Source organism: Callionymus lyra, chromosome 4 (genome assembly GCF_982586985.1).
Source record: "Callionymus lyra chromosome 4, fCalLyr1.hap1.1, whole genome shotgun sequence".
Classification (NCBI taxonomy): domain Eukaryota; kingdom Metazoa; phylum Chordata; class Actinopteri; order Syngnathiformes; family Callionymidae; genus Callionymus; species Callionymus lyra.
In genome coordinates this window covers 14,449,265-14,463,149 of record NC_141821.1, presented here as the reverse complement: position 1 = coordinate 14,463,149, position 13,885 = coordinate 14,449,265, and the positions used below count along the sequence as shown (strand labels likewise).

General features: G+C 38.9%; 1 protein-coding gene across 1 annotated transcript in view; it reads right to left on the bottom strand.

Annotated features, from left to right (window-relative positions):
• abca4a (ATP binding cassette subfamily A member 4a) overlaps positions 1–13,885 on the bottom strand; it is a 35,791-nt gene that overhangs the window by 6,585 nt on the left and 15,321 nt on the right. The window contains exons 12-36 of the mRNA XM_087788871.1: positions 12,691–12,896; positions 12,454–12,630; positions 12,161–12,383; positions 9,852–10,073; positions 9,571–9,775; positions 8,982–9,059; positions 8,720–8,917; positions 7,613–7,790; positions 7,414–7,545; positions 6,531–6,670; positions 6,329–6,466; positions 5,498–5,688; positions 4,633–4,735; positions 3,536–3,741; positions 3,264–3,318; positions 3,100–3,180; positions 2,642–2,817; positions 1,898–2,022; positions 1,735–1,833; positions 1,459–1,648; positions 1,072–1,166; positions 965–997; positions 784–889; positions 266–340; positions 19–188 (exon numbers count right to left, since the gene is read on the bottom strand). Of these exons, the coding sequence (XP_087644997.1) occupies positions 19–188; positions 266–340; positions 784–889; positions 965–997; positions 1,072–1,166; positions 1,459–1,648; positions 1,735–1,833; positions 1,898–2,022; positions 2,642–2,817; positions 3,100–3,180; positions 3,264–3,318; positions 3,536–3,741; positions 4,633–4,735; positions 5,498–5,688; positions 6,329–6,466; positions 6,531–6,670; positions 7,414–7,545; positions 7,613–7,790; positions 8,720–8,917; positions 8,982–9,059; positions 9,571–9,775; positions 9,852–10,073; positions 12,161–12,383; positions 12,454–12,630; positions 12,691–12,896 (3,602 nt within the window). The remainder of the gene's footprint in view (positions 1–18; positions 189–265; positions 341–783; positions 890–964; positions 998–1,071; positions 1,167–1,458; positions 1,649–1,734; positions 1,834–1,897; positions 2,023–2,641; positions 2,818–3,099; positions 3,181–3,263; positions 3,319–3,535; positions 3,742–4,632; positions 4,736–5,497; positions 5,689–6,328; positions 6,467–6,530; positions 6,671–7,413; positions 7,546–7,612; positions 7,791–8,719; positions 8,918–8,981; positions 9,060–9,570; positions 9,776–9,851; positions 10,074–12,160; positions 12,384–12,453; positions 12,631–12,690; positions 12,897–13,885) is intronic.

The following is a 13,885-nucleotide window of genomic DNA, read 5'->3' as shown; positions in this document are numbered from 1 at the left end:
CATGAAATGTTCACCTACACAGTGATTTCGGAGAGTTGCTTCTTGGTGAGGTTGAGCGGATGATTGATGGCTGTGATTCCAAACTCATTGAGGTTAGCGCCTTTAGGCAAGTTTGCACGGAGGATGGCGTTGTTGGCCACGTTCATGAAGGACACCATGGCATGCCAGCCTTTGTTGTTGTACCAAACCTGTGTACGGAAAGTACAGCATAATCCTTAAGCAATGTTGAATTATTAAATGATAAACTTTGTCTTGTCGAACTTGCTTTGACATTGTCTTGCGTCTCCATGTATCTGAGGAAGGTGCCGGCATCCCTTAAGGTCTGCTGAGAGCAATTCCCCTGAAATTTAAAATATTGATGTGCAAACAGGAACCAAAGGAAATGAAGAAAATAATCAACCAAACAAGCGTATTATCAGTGGCCAGGGCTCTTTTCAAGACAGAGTCACATGCTTTGGGGTATTTCAGAAATTCTTTTCTGCAAGTCTTTGATCCCAATTTGATTTAATATTTTATTGTACCATGTTTTGTGGATTTTATTGTGGTTTCACTGTGAGTTGTGGCCATTTTGTCCAATTGTATGTGTTTTTTGAACTTCTGTTCAATCTTAACTATATGATCAAAGCTTTAAAAATGATAAAATGTGGTGTTTCTTTATTTCATGTCCATCAGACATTTCAAAAAGATAGTGTCCCTTGACCATGGACCGCGAGTTTGGGACCATAGCTCTATGGAATCTGTTTGTGTGGTTTTATATTTGTGTAGGAAGGAAGGAATGCATACTCCTGTGACGTTGAGCAATTGGCCCAGTTGTCCTGCCACATCCTGGATGGTTTTTGGCTGCACGTCAAGAACAGGAAGCTGACCCCCCACTGATATTCCGCCGTACCTGGAAAACACGAAAAAACCCTGCTGTTGTCTGGTGCTTTAATCGTGACTCTCCCGCGAGAACGCTGGGATTTACCTTTGTTCGTTCACCCAGTATTTGCTCTTCAAGCTGAAAAACAATGAGAGGATGTATAAAATATGACAACACATATATTTTTCTTTCAAGTTTCCAGGAATAGGCACCTGGTCCTGATGAGGCTCGGGTAGGTTTTGACCAAGTAGTCAGAGATATTGCGGCCTGTTAGATCCATCAGAAGATCTCCTGTTGACTGGATCCTCTGACAAAGACCAAACACAGGTAGGACTTTTAATGGTTTTTAAGAAAATGTAACTTTGTCTCATCATATACATGTTTATGTGATATTCTGTATTTAATTATGTTACCGTACCATTTTATTTCAAATGTATTTGACATGGGAGTTCCCTTTTCTTTTTTAACCATCTGCTATCAACGATATTTAAAATGCTAAAGAGGCATTTAAATATACTGGTAAAATAAATTCATGACATGGCAAAAGGTTAAAAGAATCACAGTTTTTTGGTCAGTTTTTCTGAATATATTGTGTTTACCTGTGGAGGAGGCAGACCTCCGGCTCCTTCAGGGCAGACTGGCAGCATGGTGAGCTTCTTGGCTGTGCTGCACTGGCACACAGGAGAAGGACTGATGGAGCGCCACTTTGGACCGTCCAACATTTCGATCAGTGCTGGGTTGACCAGAGGCATTTCCCACTCTGTGGTAATGTTGTTGCAGGGAAACTCTCTTCGGGCAGCGAAAATCCGCCCGAGGCAGAAAACAAAGTTTAACTTCAGGAACAAAGCAGATCAAGCATGAAAGTGTTTACTCACTCCAGAGGTTCGTCCACCATGCACCGTGTGCCAAAACCCGGTTTGTCCAGCAAGACTTCAGCAAAGTACCTCATCCCGGCCTCCGTTGGACGTTCGTTGCTGTCGTTTGAAAACAAGTTGATTCTTGGGACATTCTGTTGTTCTGCTGCCGCTTCCTGCTCACCTGAAGAAAGTGTACTGTCTCCCATACATCCAGGGGGTGAGCGTCAGGCTCTGGTACTCACCGAACGGCGGCACAATGAGGGTGAATGTCAGCGCGAGGAAGACAAAACTAGCAGGTAACACGTTCTAGGAGAACACAGACTCATTTTTAATAAGCAGGAATGAAGAAAAATGTGTGGATTCAACAGCATTGGAAACAATAAAAAAATAAGCAAAGTGAGACAGGTAAAATTACTTGGGACACTGAATGTAAATTTAATAAAAAAGTATAACCAGAGCAGCAGTGTGATAAACTGACGATTTATTATTTTTCTATTCTGAAAGAAATTAAAAACAAACAAGGTCTAGGGGATATATTTTTAAAACTAAGATATTAATTTATGAATATCGGATATTCACAGATCTTATTGATTTATTTTTTCTTAATTTATTAAAATAAATGTTGACTGTATGCATTTTAGACATAGATAATGTTGTTTTCCAGTCTGGTTTCAATAGTTTATGTCTGTGTTTGGTAGTCCATCCGAGCTCATCTATTATAAATAAATGTATTCATTTGTATTGTGTTTATTTCATCAAATGGTCTATTGCATTAATGTTTATCAATTTTAATTTTGAACAAATAAAATTATTCATAAAAGTATAAATTTGCTTTGACATGATCATGTCAAAAAGGTAACTTGGATAACTCGGTTGTTCACTTGAAAATCTGTTAAGTATAAATTATAGTTTTACTAAAGAATACCTGTGCGAAGAAATCTTTCCATGAACGAGTCGCGTGATGAAATCTCTTGATCAAGAGTGCGAAGAACTGTTTGACGGTCAGACATGCACCCCTGACCTGATACGACCCTCTCCCGGTACTGCCAGCCGGGTCATCACACAGGCCCTGGCGGTGAGTGAGCAAAGATCCGTCTGAATCTGGACAAAGAACAAACATGTAAATGGTAAAATACAGTTTGAGATTCAAGAAGCAGCATGGCAACCACAAGCATGTCCCTGCGGGGAGCAGGAATGTATGCACAGCATCTTAACTATAGTACTTCTAAAAAATGTGTCTATGTCAGAAGCTGGGTTCTCTATGCCACCTGCAGCCTCTCACACAACGCTGTCCGTGCCCCAAAATAAGCTTATGTAATAACTACGATGAGCAACTCTGTTTTTTTAAAAATGTAAAAATGTTCCTGTTGCCAACACCATCACCTTTCAGTGGCTCCGGCTCAACTGTCACTCTGCTGAAGCCACAGAGACTAGCTCGAGATATGTGCCGCCACGACTTCTCCTCTGAGAGGCGAGAACAACAAAGAATACAACGCTGATGTGGAGGAATCCATCGTCGTGAGAATGTGATTTTCTTCTTTTCTTACCTTGTGCACATATTCTGTTGGTGGCGTATCCATCTGCAGTGACTTTCAGGAAAATCTATAAGTAACAAAGAGTGAGACTTTAGAAGTGGAAAAATGATCACTTTTGTTTCATATTCGATCAATAGATATTTAAAGGTGTGCCAGACGTATTTCACAACATTGTGAGTAAACTACCATAAAGAAAATCCAATCATACTCTAAACATCAGAGATAAGATTGAACTCTTCAGTAGAAAAAAATGTCACTGGCGTTTTTTAAGTCATCGCACAAACCTCCTCCAGGGATGTGTCCGACACACCGAAGCTGCTCAGGCCGATATCCAGCAGAGTCTCCTCCAGCTCTCTGAAGAGGCTGGCGTAGGCCCTCGGCTGGAAGTTGCGATTGGGCAGCAGGAAGGTGAGTTCTTGACCGATGGCCTCGATGAGCCGGGCCTCGGGGACGTGGTGATGGACCAGAGCGGTGATTCGTTCTAGGTTTCCTGGAAATATCCAGTCGACATAGTTGCTAGTAAGATTGCTGAAATAAAAGTAAAACACACCTAAAGCAGCACAACTACTTTGCCTTTTTTATTTGAACAGTCATTCAACACTTATTCAGAAGAACTCTTTAGATATTGTTTTAACAATGTTGACTAGAGAATCTGTTGGTTAGTCATGTGACCACCAAACTGCTTTACAGTAGTGGGTCAAATAAGTAAGAGACTTTCTGTGAAGTATGATGCAGGTTCGGTTTTTCTATTGCTCATTTTGTATCTTATTTCATTATTTTATTCGAAACAATTCCTTTGTTGTATTTATCAGATTCTGATTTTTCTTTCTTTTTTTTTTAAAGGTTCGACACCATAGCAATTACACTCGACAGTGGAGGGAACTAGAAACAAAGCAGTTAATGTGGCCGTGGGGGAAAACTTGAAACATGTAGAATTTGCTGAAAATTAAAAGGATAACTACATGGATTCGACTGCATTAAGATCGCATGAAACTAACTTGTATTATGAGTTAGTATTAAACCAAAGAAGTGATCCATGCTAAAAATGATCCTCCAATAATTAAGAGAAAGAATAATTCAAAATATCTTTAAAATCTTCCTTCAAGTTTAAGAAAAGTTGTCTTACACGCCTCAGCTTTTGAGTTGGACTTTCAAAACATAAATCATGCAACAGTTGCAGCATCAAGAACAAAGGACTCCTCCGTGTTTCATCATAGCCAGTAGTCAAAGTGAAAAGAGGGAGGATGACAAGTCACTAAAAGCTTCAGTTCAGCAGTTTAACAGAGATATAATGACCCAGTGCATCGTTTACCTCTAAGCTTGATGAACTCAAGTGAGTCACGGATGATTAGTTTCACATTAAACAGGAACTGTTTTTTACCGTCCATCTGTCTGTCCGGCGCCTCGCTCTCCCCGGTGTTGCTCTTAAACTTGGAACACCTGGAGCACTTGCAGGAGCAATTGTCAGTGCAGTCACAGCTGCTCTGCAGGACACAAGGGAGACCCTGGTGAGCGTCAACTCATCTCACAACACATTTTAGTTTTTTTATTATTAAGGGTCTCCAGTTGATGTTTTAATAGATCCAAACCTGGTTTAATTGTATAATGTGTAACCTTAACAATCTTCAGGTTTATTTGCAAGTTACGTTGAACTGATTTTAAATGTATTATTATAACTCAAAGATGTTACATACAATTATTGCTCTGATTATTGAGATTACTTTTCTAAACTTAGCGACATTTTGAACATGTTTGTTGGTTAAATTAATGATGATTTAAAATAGAATTTGCCATTTAGGTACTGGACCATAACATTATTAACCCTTGTGTTATCTCAGGGTCAGGGTGATCCAAAGGCCAGAAAACAAATGTGTTTGAGGTATCCTTTGTGTTGTCTCTGAGTCAAGATGAATGACCTCCACCACCGCATATGTATTTATGGAAGCCACATTGACCAAGACAGAACACAAGGGATACCACAAACACATTTGTTTTGGGGCATTCGGGTCACCCTGACCCTGAGATAACTCAATGGTTATGAATTGTATGTATTGATATTATTGTTATTCTTCCTGTAATAAATACATTTAGGTAATGAGACTTATAAATGTATAAAAAAAATACATAAAGGGTAATAGATACAAACATTGTGAATAATGTATATATTTTTGAGATTTTATATGTTTTAAATGTCAAAGAAACTCCAGATAAAGCTGCCAATTAAAGTGTCAAGAACACAAACATACTTCCTTCATGATCCTCGCTGTTGTTTGCTTCATACGGCGCACGAGCGTGAGGTAGAATCCAGCACCGAAGCAGTTCTTCAGGAAGATGGGAGAGCCGCAGCAGTAGAGGCGACCCTGGGAGATGATGGCCACGCGGTCACTCAGCAGGTCAGCCTCGTCCATGTGGTGCGTCGACATGATCACAGTACAGCCTGGAACAGATTGTTGAGAAAAGATGTTAGTTTAATTGTCAACAGTCATTGATTTCAATTAGCGTGTCACTATGAAGTCATTTTTCATTCATGACAGACTTGGTCCTTTAGTAACGTCTTGTGCCTTCATCTAACCTTAAACTATTTGGCTTTATTCAGGTGAGGATGTAAGTAGAAACCCATAATTTTAAGGGAATTTAAAGTGTCTTTCTTTCTATGTTAAGTTTTTATTTTAGCCAATTTTGCTTCTATAGTTAATGTATAGTATTTTTCCCAATTATTATTAATTATATTTCCTCGTTAATCTCTTTTTAATTTCACTTTAATATGTTATTTTTCTTCACCATTATTACAGTCTCCCTTCATAAACCTATTTTATCTTTTTATTTCTATGTTTTATGATTTTCTTTCTTTTCTTCTTTTTTAAGTCCCTCATTCTTGAGAAAATCAAAGAAATATTTTAACATCAAATTAAATTCTATGAAAAGATTGATATCAAACAGCACTTTTAAGATTTTTTAAGATGTGAAGACAGATATTATATCAATGAAAATGTTTGTTTTTAATTCACCAAAAGAGGCAACATCATTTATTCATTGACAAAGTGTTCTCCGGTGCAGCCAGCAGGGGTCAGTGTTACCTGAGCGGTATTTCAGCAACAGGTCCCAGATGGAGCGTCTGGAATAAGGGTCCACACCTGACGTGGGCTCGTCCAGAATCACCACTTTAGCTCCACCAACGAAAGCAAGAGCCACAGATAACTTCCTCTGCATGCCTCCTGCAGTAGAACAGGTTCTTTAGAGTGCTTTTAATGAGGAGTGAACGTCTCCACACTGACAGACCCGAGAGGTTCTGGCTCAGCTCGTCTCTCTTGTGGGGAAGCCCAAGATCCTGGAGCATGTTCTCCACCTCCTCCTCTGCTTCTGCTATGGGACAACCCTTCAGCAGCGAACAGAAGAGGATGTGCTCAGCCACAGTCATGCTGTGAGACAGAAAAATAAAATAAAATGAGCACGATTTGTTCTCAGTGAAGGTGAAGTGTAACTCAATAAGCTCAAAAGAAAGGGGGTCATGTGTATTTTATTGCATTCTTATTTTGATTTATTTGCTTTAATGACAAATTTTAAATTGTTTCATTATCTTTCTTTTTGCAAAATCAATGCGTCAAAATGTAGTCGTCACTTTAAAAATAAATATGTATTTGTATTTGTACACTGTTTTTTTCTTCTACTACTTTTAACATTATAATTAATATAATAATTCATGATATTTTGAAGTTTGTGACACCTTTCGTTATCATTATTACTGATTATTTTATTTTTGAATGGGAAAATGTCCTTTTCTGTGCATTTGAAAGAGACCAAATCGAATAAAAACAAATAATTTGGCAAAATGATCTTAAATATGTTCTTAAGATTGATGAAAATATGTTTCATTCTCTCTCTCTCTCTCTCTCTCTCTGTTAATAAAAGTGCTCTGAAACATATTTATATTCCCTCATATTGATGTCACGTGACTTAATAATAGCCATCAAAGATCAAGTTTTGTATCATTAAATGCATTCAATGAGCTAGCAGTAAATAGATTACAAATGTAAAAGCATATTCATAGCTTTACTTTTTCCATGGAGGTTAGAAATTAACCCTTTAACTGACTTTTCAACCATATCTCAGATTATTTCCATTTTTTTACAGGAGTATTACAATACAATCAGAGTTTACATACTTCTGGAAAAGGGTGTTATGTTGGGGACAAATCCCCAGAGACAGCCGGATTGTGTCCATGTCTGTGCGGATGTCTTTCCCGTTTATAGTCGCTGTGCCAGAGGTAGGTGGGAACATACCAGTGAGGATGGACCTGGAGGGATAACAAGTACAAATCTCTCAGTGACCATCAGTGCTTCACATGCTTCTGTAACACCTACATCGTGGTCGTCTTCCCGGCGCCATTATGGCCCAGAAGAGCGGTGATCTGTCCCTCGTAGAAGCTGAGACTGAGACCGTCCACCGCGGGTTTGGCTCCACGCTCAAACTGTTTGACCAGATTCTGAATGCACACACCTTTCACCAGGTCGGCCGTCTCGGCCTCGAAGTACGACTGTCCTGGAGTCACCAAAGACAGAAGCGTCAATGCAACGAGACGTGAGTCAGGATTACAGATGATGTTGTTTTTAAGGGAAAGTTACACATGATAATAAAATAGCAACTGTTGTAGCACATTATGGGTCTTATAATAAGAGTGCATTTTACCAGACGTTATTTCAAGTTCAAGTTCAAGGTTAAGGTAAGGTAAGGTAAAACTTTATTGTTTTTTTCCAATAGCCACAGCAATATACAGCAATTTTTCATAAAAAATAAATCAAAATAAAATAAGAACAAGAACAAAGAGAAATAAAGAGAAAGAACAAGATGATACAATCTAAGTCTAAAGATAAAGATAAAGAAAATGGATCAAAGAAAAATAAAAAAGACAAAGGATACAAAGTTGTATTTTAGACATACAGCTTGGATTGAATTTCAGTCTTTTCAGACCCATGATTAACATTATGCTATATTATTATTATTATTAGCCTTATTATCATTTATTTATTATTAATATATTTAGTTATTAGATATTGCTGAACAGTATGAAATTCATTTTAAAGACATGGTAAAGAAAAGGTTTTATTTTTTTTTTACTCTCTGAGGCTAGGAAAAAAAATTACATCGCAAAATAAGATGAAAAATCTAACCTTACAACCCTTTATCCATACATTTGTCCATGATTAATAAGTGAGTCAGATTTTCTTACACAATCCAAAGTAAGAATGTGGGGTATTGATTAGTTTTTTTCCTTCGTACAATGTGTCTTTTAGATAACAGCTTCACACTGGAACAGATGTACTGAGATCAGGGGACTGGAATGTGAAGTGACCAGTGTCCACTACTTATTAACTGAGGATGTAACAAACACACACAAGGACACGTTGTTTCCGTTCTCTCGTGGTATTTAAAATGATGTTTTAAATTGTTTTATGTTTACATTTTACTACCTTTCTCTGGGCTGTCTTCGTCTCCATCCCTCTCCTTCTTCTCACGCTGTTCCTGGTGTTCACACGAGCCAGACTTCTCTTCATGCTCCGTCGCTTTCCCTGCAGATCCATTCTCCTCCTTCCTTAGTTCCTGCTGCTCACTCTTCTCCTTGTACGCCAAGTTATCAAATCCTTTCTTGTCCACCTGCTGCTTGTGGTCTAGAAAATGAAATTTGAAGCTGCTTTTAAATGATTGAGAAATGTTAAAATTACAAAAGTGTACCTGAGAGGGGAGACACAGAGTTGAGCCAGTAGCAAGGCAGGAAGGGGAAGTAAAATGGACGACTGATTCCGTACTGTCCTGTGGAGGAGAAGGAAAAAAACTAAAACGTATTCACCGTAAACATTCAAGATCACAGGAAAAAACATATTTTATAAGACCCCGGCTAATATCAGTGCAGATACAAATAATGTAAAGCTTTATACGTTAGGTTTTCTCAAGGGAATTAGGAGCTAGCTAGCGTTAGTCCGCTGAAGCTAGATTTCTATTACCAATTATTAAGATCTATAACAATGAAAAACTTAAACTTATGGGTCATAGCTTTGTTACCAAATGTTCTTTGCTCTCACTTTATTCTAAAACTACTGAGTAAACGAGTTTAAAAGCAAAAAAAAAATAAGGTGATAAAACCTAGCTGCTGGACAAAAGCATTACCTAGCCACAGCTAATGCTAATAGCCACCTATGTTCATCTGCGGGAATTTGACCTTGTTCTAGATTAAAGTCTATTTAAAATTCTGATCATAATAAGGACATATGTTGGCATATAGTCGATTAAGGGTAATTATTTGCACAAAAATGGACGAACTTGCCTGGAAAGACATTGTCCAGATACCAGGCCAGCACAGCGTAAAGTACAGTGTCCAGCGTCATCATGCAGATGGAGGTCAAGAAGGAAAACTCGTCTCCCTCTAGAGGACTGGTCTGGATGTTGTCCCACTGAAGGCCCAGACCTTGCTCTTCGTACCGGGACAGGTACTCCGTGCCGAAGCCAAAAGCCACCTGGGACAATAGACTCTAGATTGATGGGGGGAGAAAAAAAGACAAATAAATGAATGTTAATGTCTTGGATTTATCTGAAAAGGTCACCTACCACCAGGATCTTCATGTCTTTGGTGATGCGTTCCTGCCAGGCGAAGCAGAAAATGTGCGGCAGGTAGAGGGTGAAGTAGATGATGCCGCAGCAGGCCGCCGCCAGGTTGGCGTGGTTGAAGAAGACGCTGAGGAGGAAGCATTGCATGATGGTCGCCGTGGTGAAGGTGAGTAGAAAGACGAAGAGGATGAAGGGGTTGCTGTAGTTGAGGACTCTCCCTCCCTGTGAGAAGAAAAGTGGATTTAGTATCTTGTAAATGTATTACCCGGCCACCGGCATCACTACCAAATACTGGGAAGATAGGAACATGTCTCTACTTTAAACAAGAGAGACAAAATGGAGGTCAGTTGTGATCGTTTCAATTTCTTCAAGTTCTTATAATCATGTAGTTTCAATTATTTCGGGTTTTTAAAAAAAATTAAGATCTAGCTACAGGGTAGACAATGGCAATCAGCTTCTTTTTTTTTAGAATCCCTTATTTGTCCCGCGAGGGGAAATTCAGTAGTGCTTTTGACAGCCATTCACACATACTGATGGGAGTAGGCTGCACACCTGCGCCAAGTCTACCATCAGGAGCAATCAGGGTAAAGTGTCTTGCTCAGGGACACAACGACACAAGCTTGTCTGGAGCTGGGATTGAACCTGCAACCTTTTTGGACTGCAGGCAACCACTCTACCATCCGAGCTATGACGCCCCCAAGCTTGGCACCTGTACCGTAAACCTCTTTCAGAAAATGACAAAACACAAGTACAACTTCTGTTCAAACAAACTTAGGCGCGATATGTTGCAGCGACCAGCAGCAGTAGTAATGGGGTTATGTCACAAGAAGTCAAAAGTTATCATTTAACAATTTCCTCCTAGTTTAAACTACTGTACATGACTTGAAGAATAGGTCTGTATACAAGCAGCTAAAATCATCAGTCAAGTAGCCGTATAGAAAGATAAAAAAGTTTGTGTTGCTGTTGTTCCTCCTACAATGTGCAACTGATAAAAACGTTTTTTTTTATCAAAGCTTAGGACAAAAGTTGGGAGGACATCACTATTGTAAGTCAGTCGCTAAGTCATAATGAAATCACTTCCCACAGAGGAAGAAACAAGAAGATCATTAACCAATCAATGTCTGGTGCCAGTGGCTTTTTTTTAAACCAATTTGCCTTAATCTGGTCTTCGTATTAGATAAACATTCATATTAATATCAATTTTTTTGAAAAGTATGTTTACACCAGATCAGGTAAAGCGGTTATTCAAACCGTATTCCTTTTAGCTAGTTGTAAGTAAGTAAGTAATTCATATTTTTAATGTATTTTTTTCCTGTATCATCTTTTATACTTGCTATTTATACCTTTAGCCAGAATATGTTAATACTTAATAACACGCCACTTTAAAGTGTTTTCAAATAATAATATTGATAATAATCGATTGTTTCTATCTGGTTTAATACCACAATGTTGAGGTACAGTAACATCTTAAGACATTCATATTTTTCGAGGCGTTTCCCTGATTTTCTGTGACTCCTGAGTTTGTAAGTAAGTAAGTAAGTAATTTTTATTTGTATAGCGCTTTTCCAGACCAGGGTCACAAAGCGCTTAAACAATCAAAACAATATTCAATAAAGTATATACTTTAAAGGTCAAGATAACACTGATAACACAACAGGAGTTCCAGAAAATCAAGGAAAAGCCTGAACAAATAAAAATGTGTCCGCCTTATAAAGTATATATTGTAACTGTGTATTGTTTTTGATTGTTAAAGCACTTTGTGACCCTGGTCTAGAAAGGCACTTTACAAATAACTATTACTTACTTACTTACTTACAGTAAGACTGCTAATATATTTATTCATAAATATTTGAACATCAAAACAATATTTTCTTTTTTGTCTTATGGTGGTTTGAAAGACCCTCACGACATTCCCAATATATAATTCTAATTCTATTTTCGCACTCAAGGTATAACGTTTATGAATTTTATTTTACTTCACTCGTCCACTAGAGGGCACAAGGACTTCAGCCAAACTGGATTCACGACCTGCTCTCTGACTCCACTCTCAGGTACACCTGAGTTATTCATTGACAGGTCCTGTCATGCAGTGTTGTAGACATAATTCTCATGATGTCATGGCATCCACAGTCAGCGGAGTAATGATTTACAAGAGCACAGTGACTCGGCCTCCATTAGTGACTCATTATTCAAGGAGCAGACTTGGTACTGTTTGCTCATCAAACAACATCAGCCCAGAATTGTGGTGGAGAAATTCCCAGCCACGTTAATGCTTGGGACATCCACTTCCTAAACGTGGCGTTGCTCACCATGATGATGGCGGTGAGCAGTGCGGTGCTGGTGCCCATCATGAGAAAGCTGTCGATGAACCAGGTGGACCAGATGACGCCATTGGTGACCCCCATTGCTTTCAAGTTCTCCTTGAGACGCAGTTCTTTCTCCAGCACGATACTCTTGACTACCATGGACACGGAGTAGACCCAGGCCAGAACCATGAAGACAGGGAAGCAGCGGTTCAAGGTCAGCATAAAGCTGAAAGGAAGAAAAAAGGTCATAATGTAAAGGTAAAGTCATGTTTGTCAAGATAAAGGGTCCCACTCACAGGTCGTCTACGTAGCAGGGGTACGGCATCTGCTGAAGGTAGACGCCCATCGGCCACTCTTTCCCAGTGTGACTTTTGATGATTCCATGTTCTATTATATCCTGCAGGTACGCAAAACCACCCCAGACATAGCGGAGGTCATCCATGGGGTCTGCTCTGGGTCCAGGATCCCAGTACCTTTACAGGAACATCTACGTTAGGAGAGTCAACAACACGGTGTAAAGCACTGATACAAACCTATCTTTGACTTTATTGGTGCGCTCCACCGTGTCTATGTCCATCCGGATCTTGAACTTCACATGAGCTGGGACTTCATTGGTCCAAGGGAACATGTTCACAAAGACCAGTCCGGCCCAGAACCTGCTTTCTTCGAGCAGATCTAAGGCCCGGTAGGTAACAGAGTCCTCATCAGACATAGGTACAAATTTATCCAAGACGACGCACTTGAGAAGGAAAAAAAACAGAAAGAAAATACAATAAACATGAGGCGTATCCATTTTTCTATCTATCCATCTGTTATTCATCAATTTATCCATCTAACCATCTATTTATCCTTCTTTCCATCCATCCATATATCCATCTTTCAATCTTTCCATCCACCCATATATAGTAAGTAAGTAAGTAAGTTTTATTTGTTAAGCACCTTTCACACACCAGGGTCACAATGCGCTTAAACAACGAAACAATAAACAGTTATATACACATTTAGAAACTTTAAAAGGCCAAGACAACACAGTGACAAACACATCAAACGCAGAGAGAGAGGAAGATCATATCTATCATTCCATCTTTCTATCGATCCATATAAAAAAGTAATTGATTATCAGCAATCAGCAAAATTAAATTATACTATAATAAATGTAAGTCTGCCTATTACATGGTATTTTCATAGTCATAATTTGCTATTAGTGAGGTTTTTTTGTTTAAATGCAAATATAAATACAGTATTTGTGTGTATTATTGATTGTATAAGTCAGTCACTGGGATCAGCTGCTAAAACATCATCCAGTTTTGATAGACTTCAGTGGCTGATAATTCAAAGTGGCTTTAGTGATTGACTTTTCTTATTTGTAAACGTTAACGAAATCATTTTGTTTCTCAAAAATGAAACCTTGGCACTAAAAGGAAAACTACAAGGTTGTTCAGACCCACCAGCCACAGATATAATTAGAGAGCAGAAGAAATCTTCAAGTAAACATTGTTAGCCAACGATTCACAAAAAGCAGGGAAAGCCATACCAAAAAAAGTTTCTGCAAGTTTCTAGAATATGTTTTTCTGAAACTTTCCCCCTGCTGGTTCACACATGCCACCGACACGCAGACCTCCTCTTAATGCCCACGGTCATTGTAGCTGCTTTCTAAAGGATGGAGGACAGAGTGACAGCTGTATCTAATCGGCCACAGTCCTCCCCACTCCTCTGTCACACTCAAGT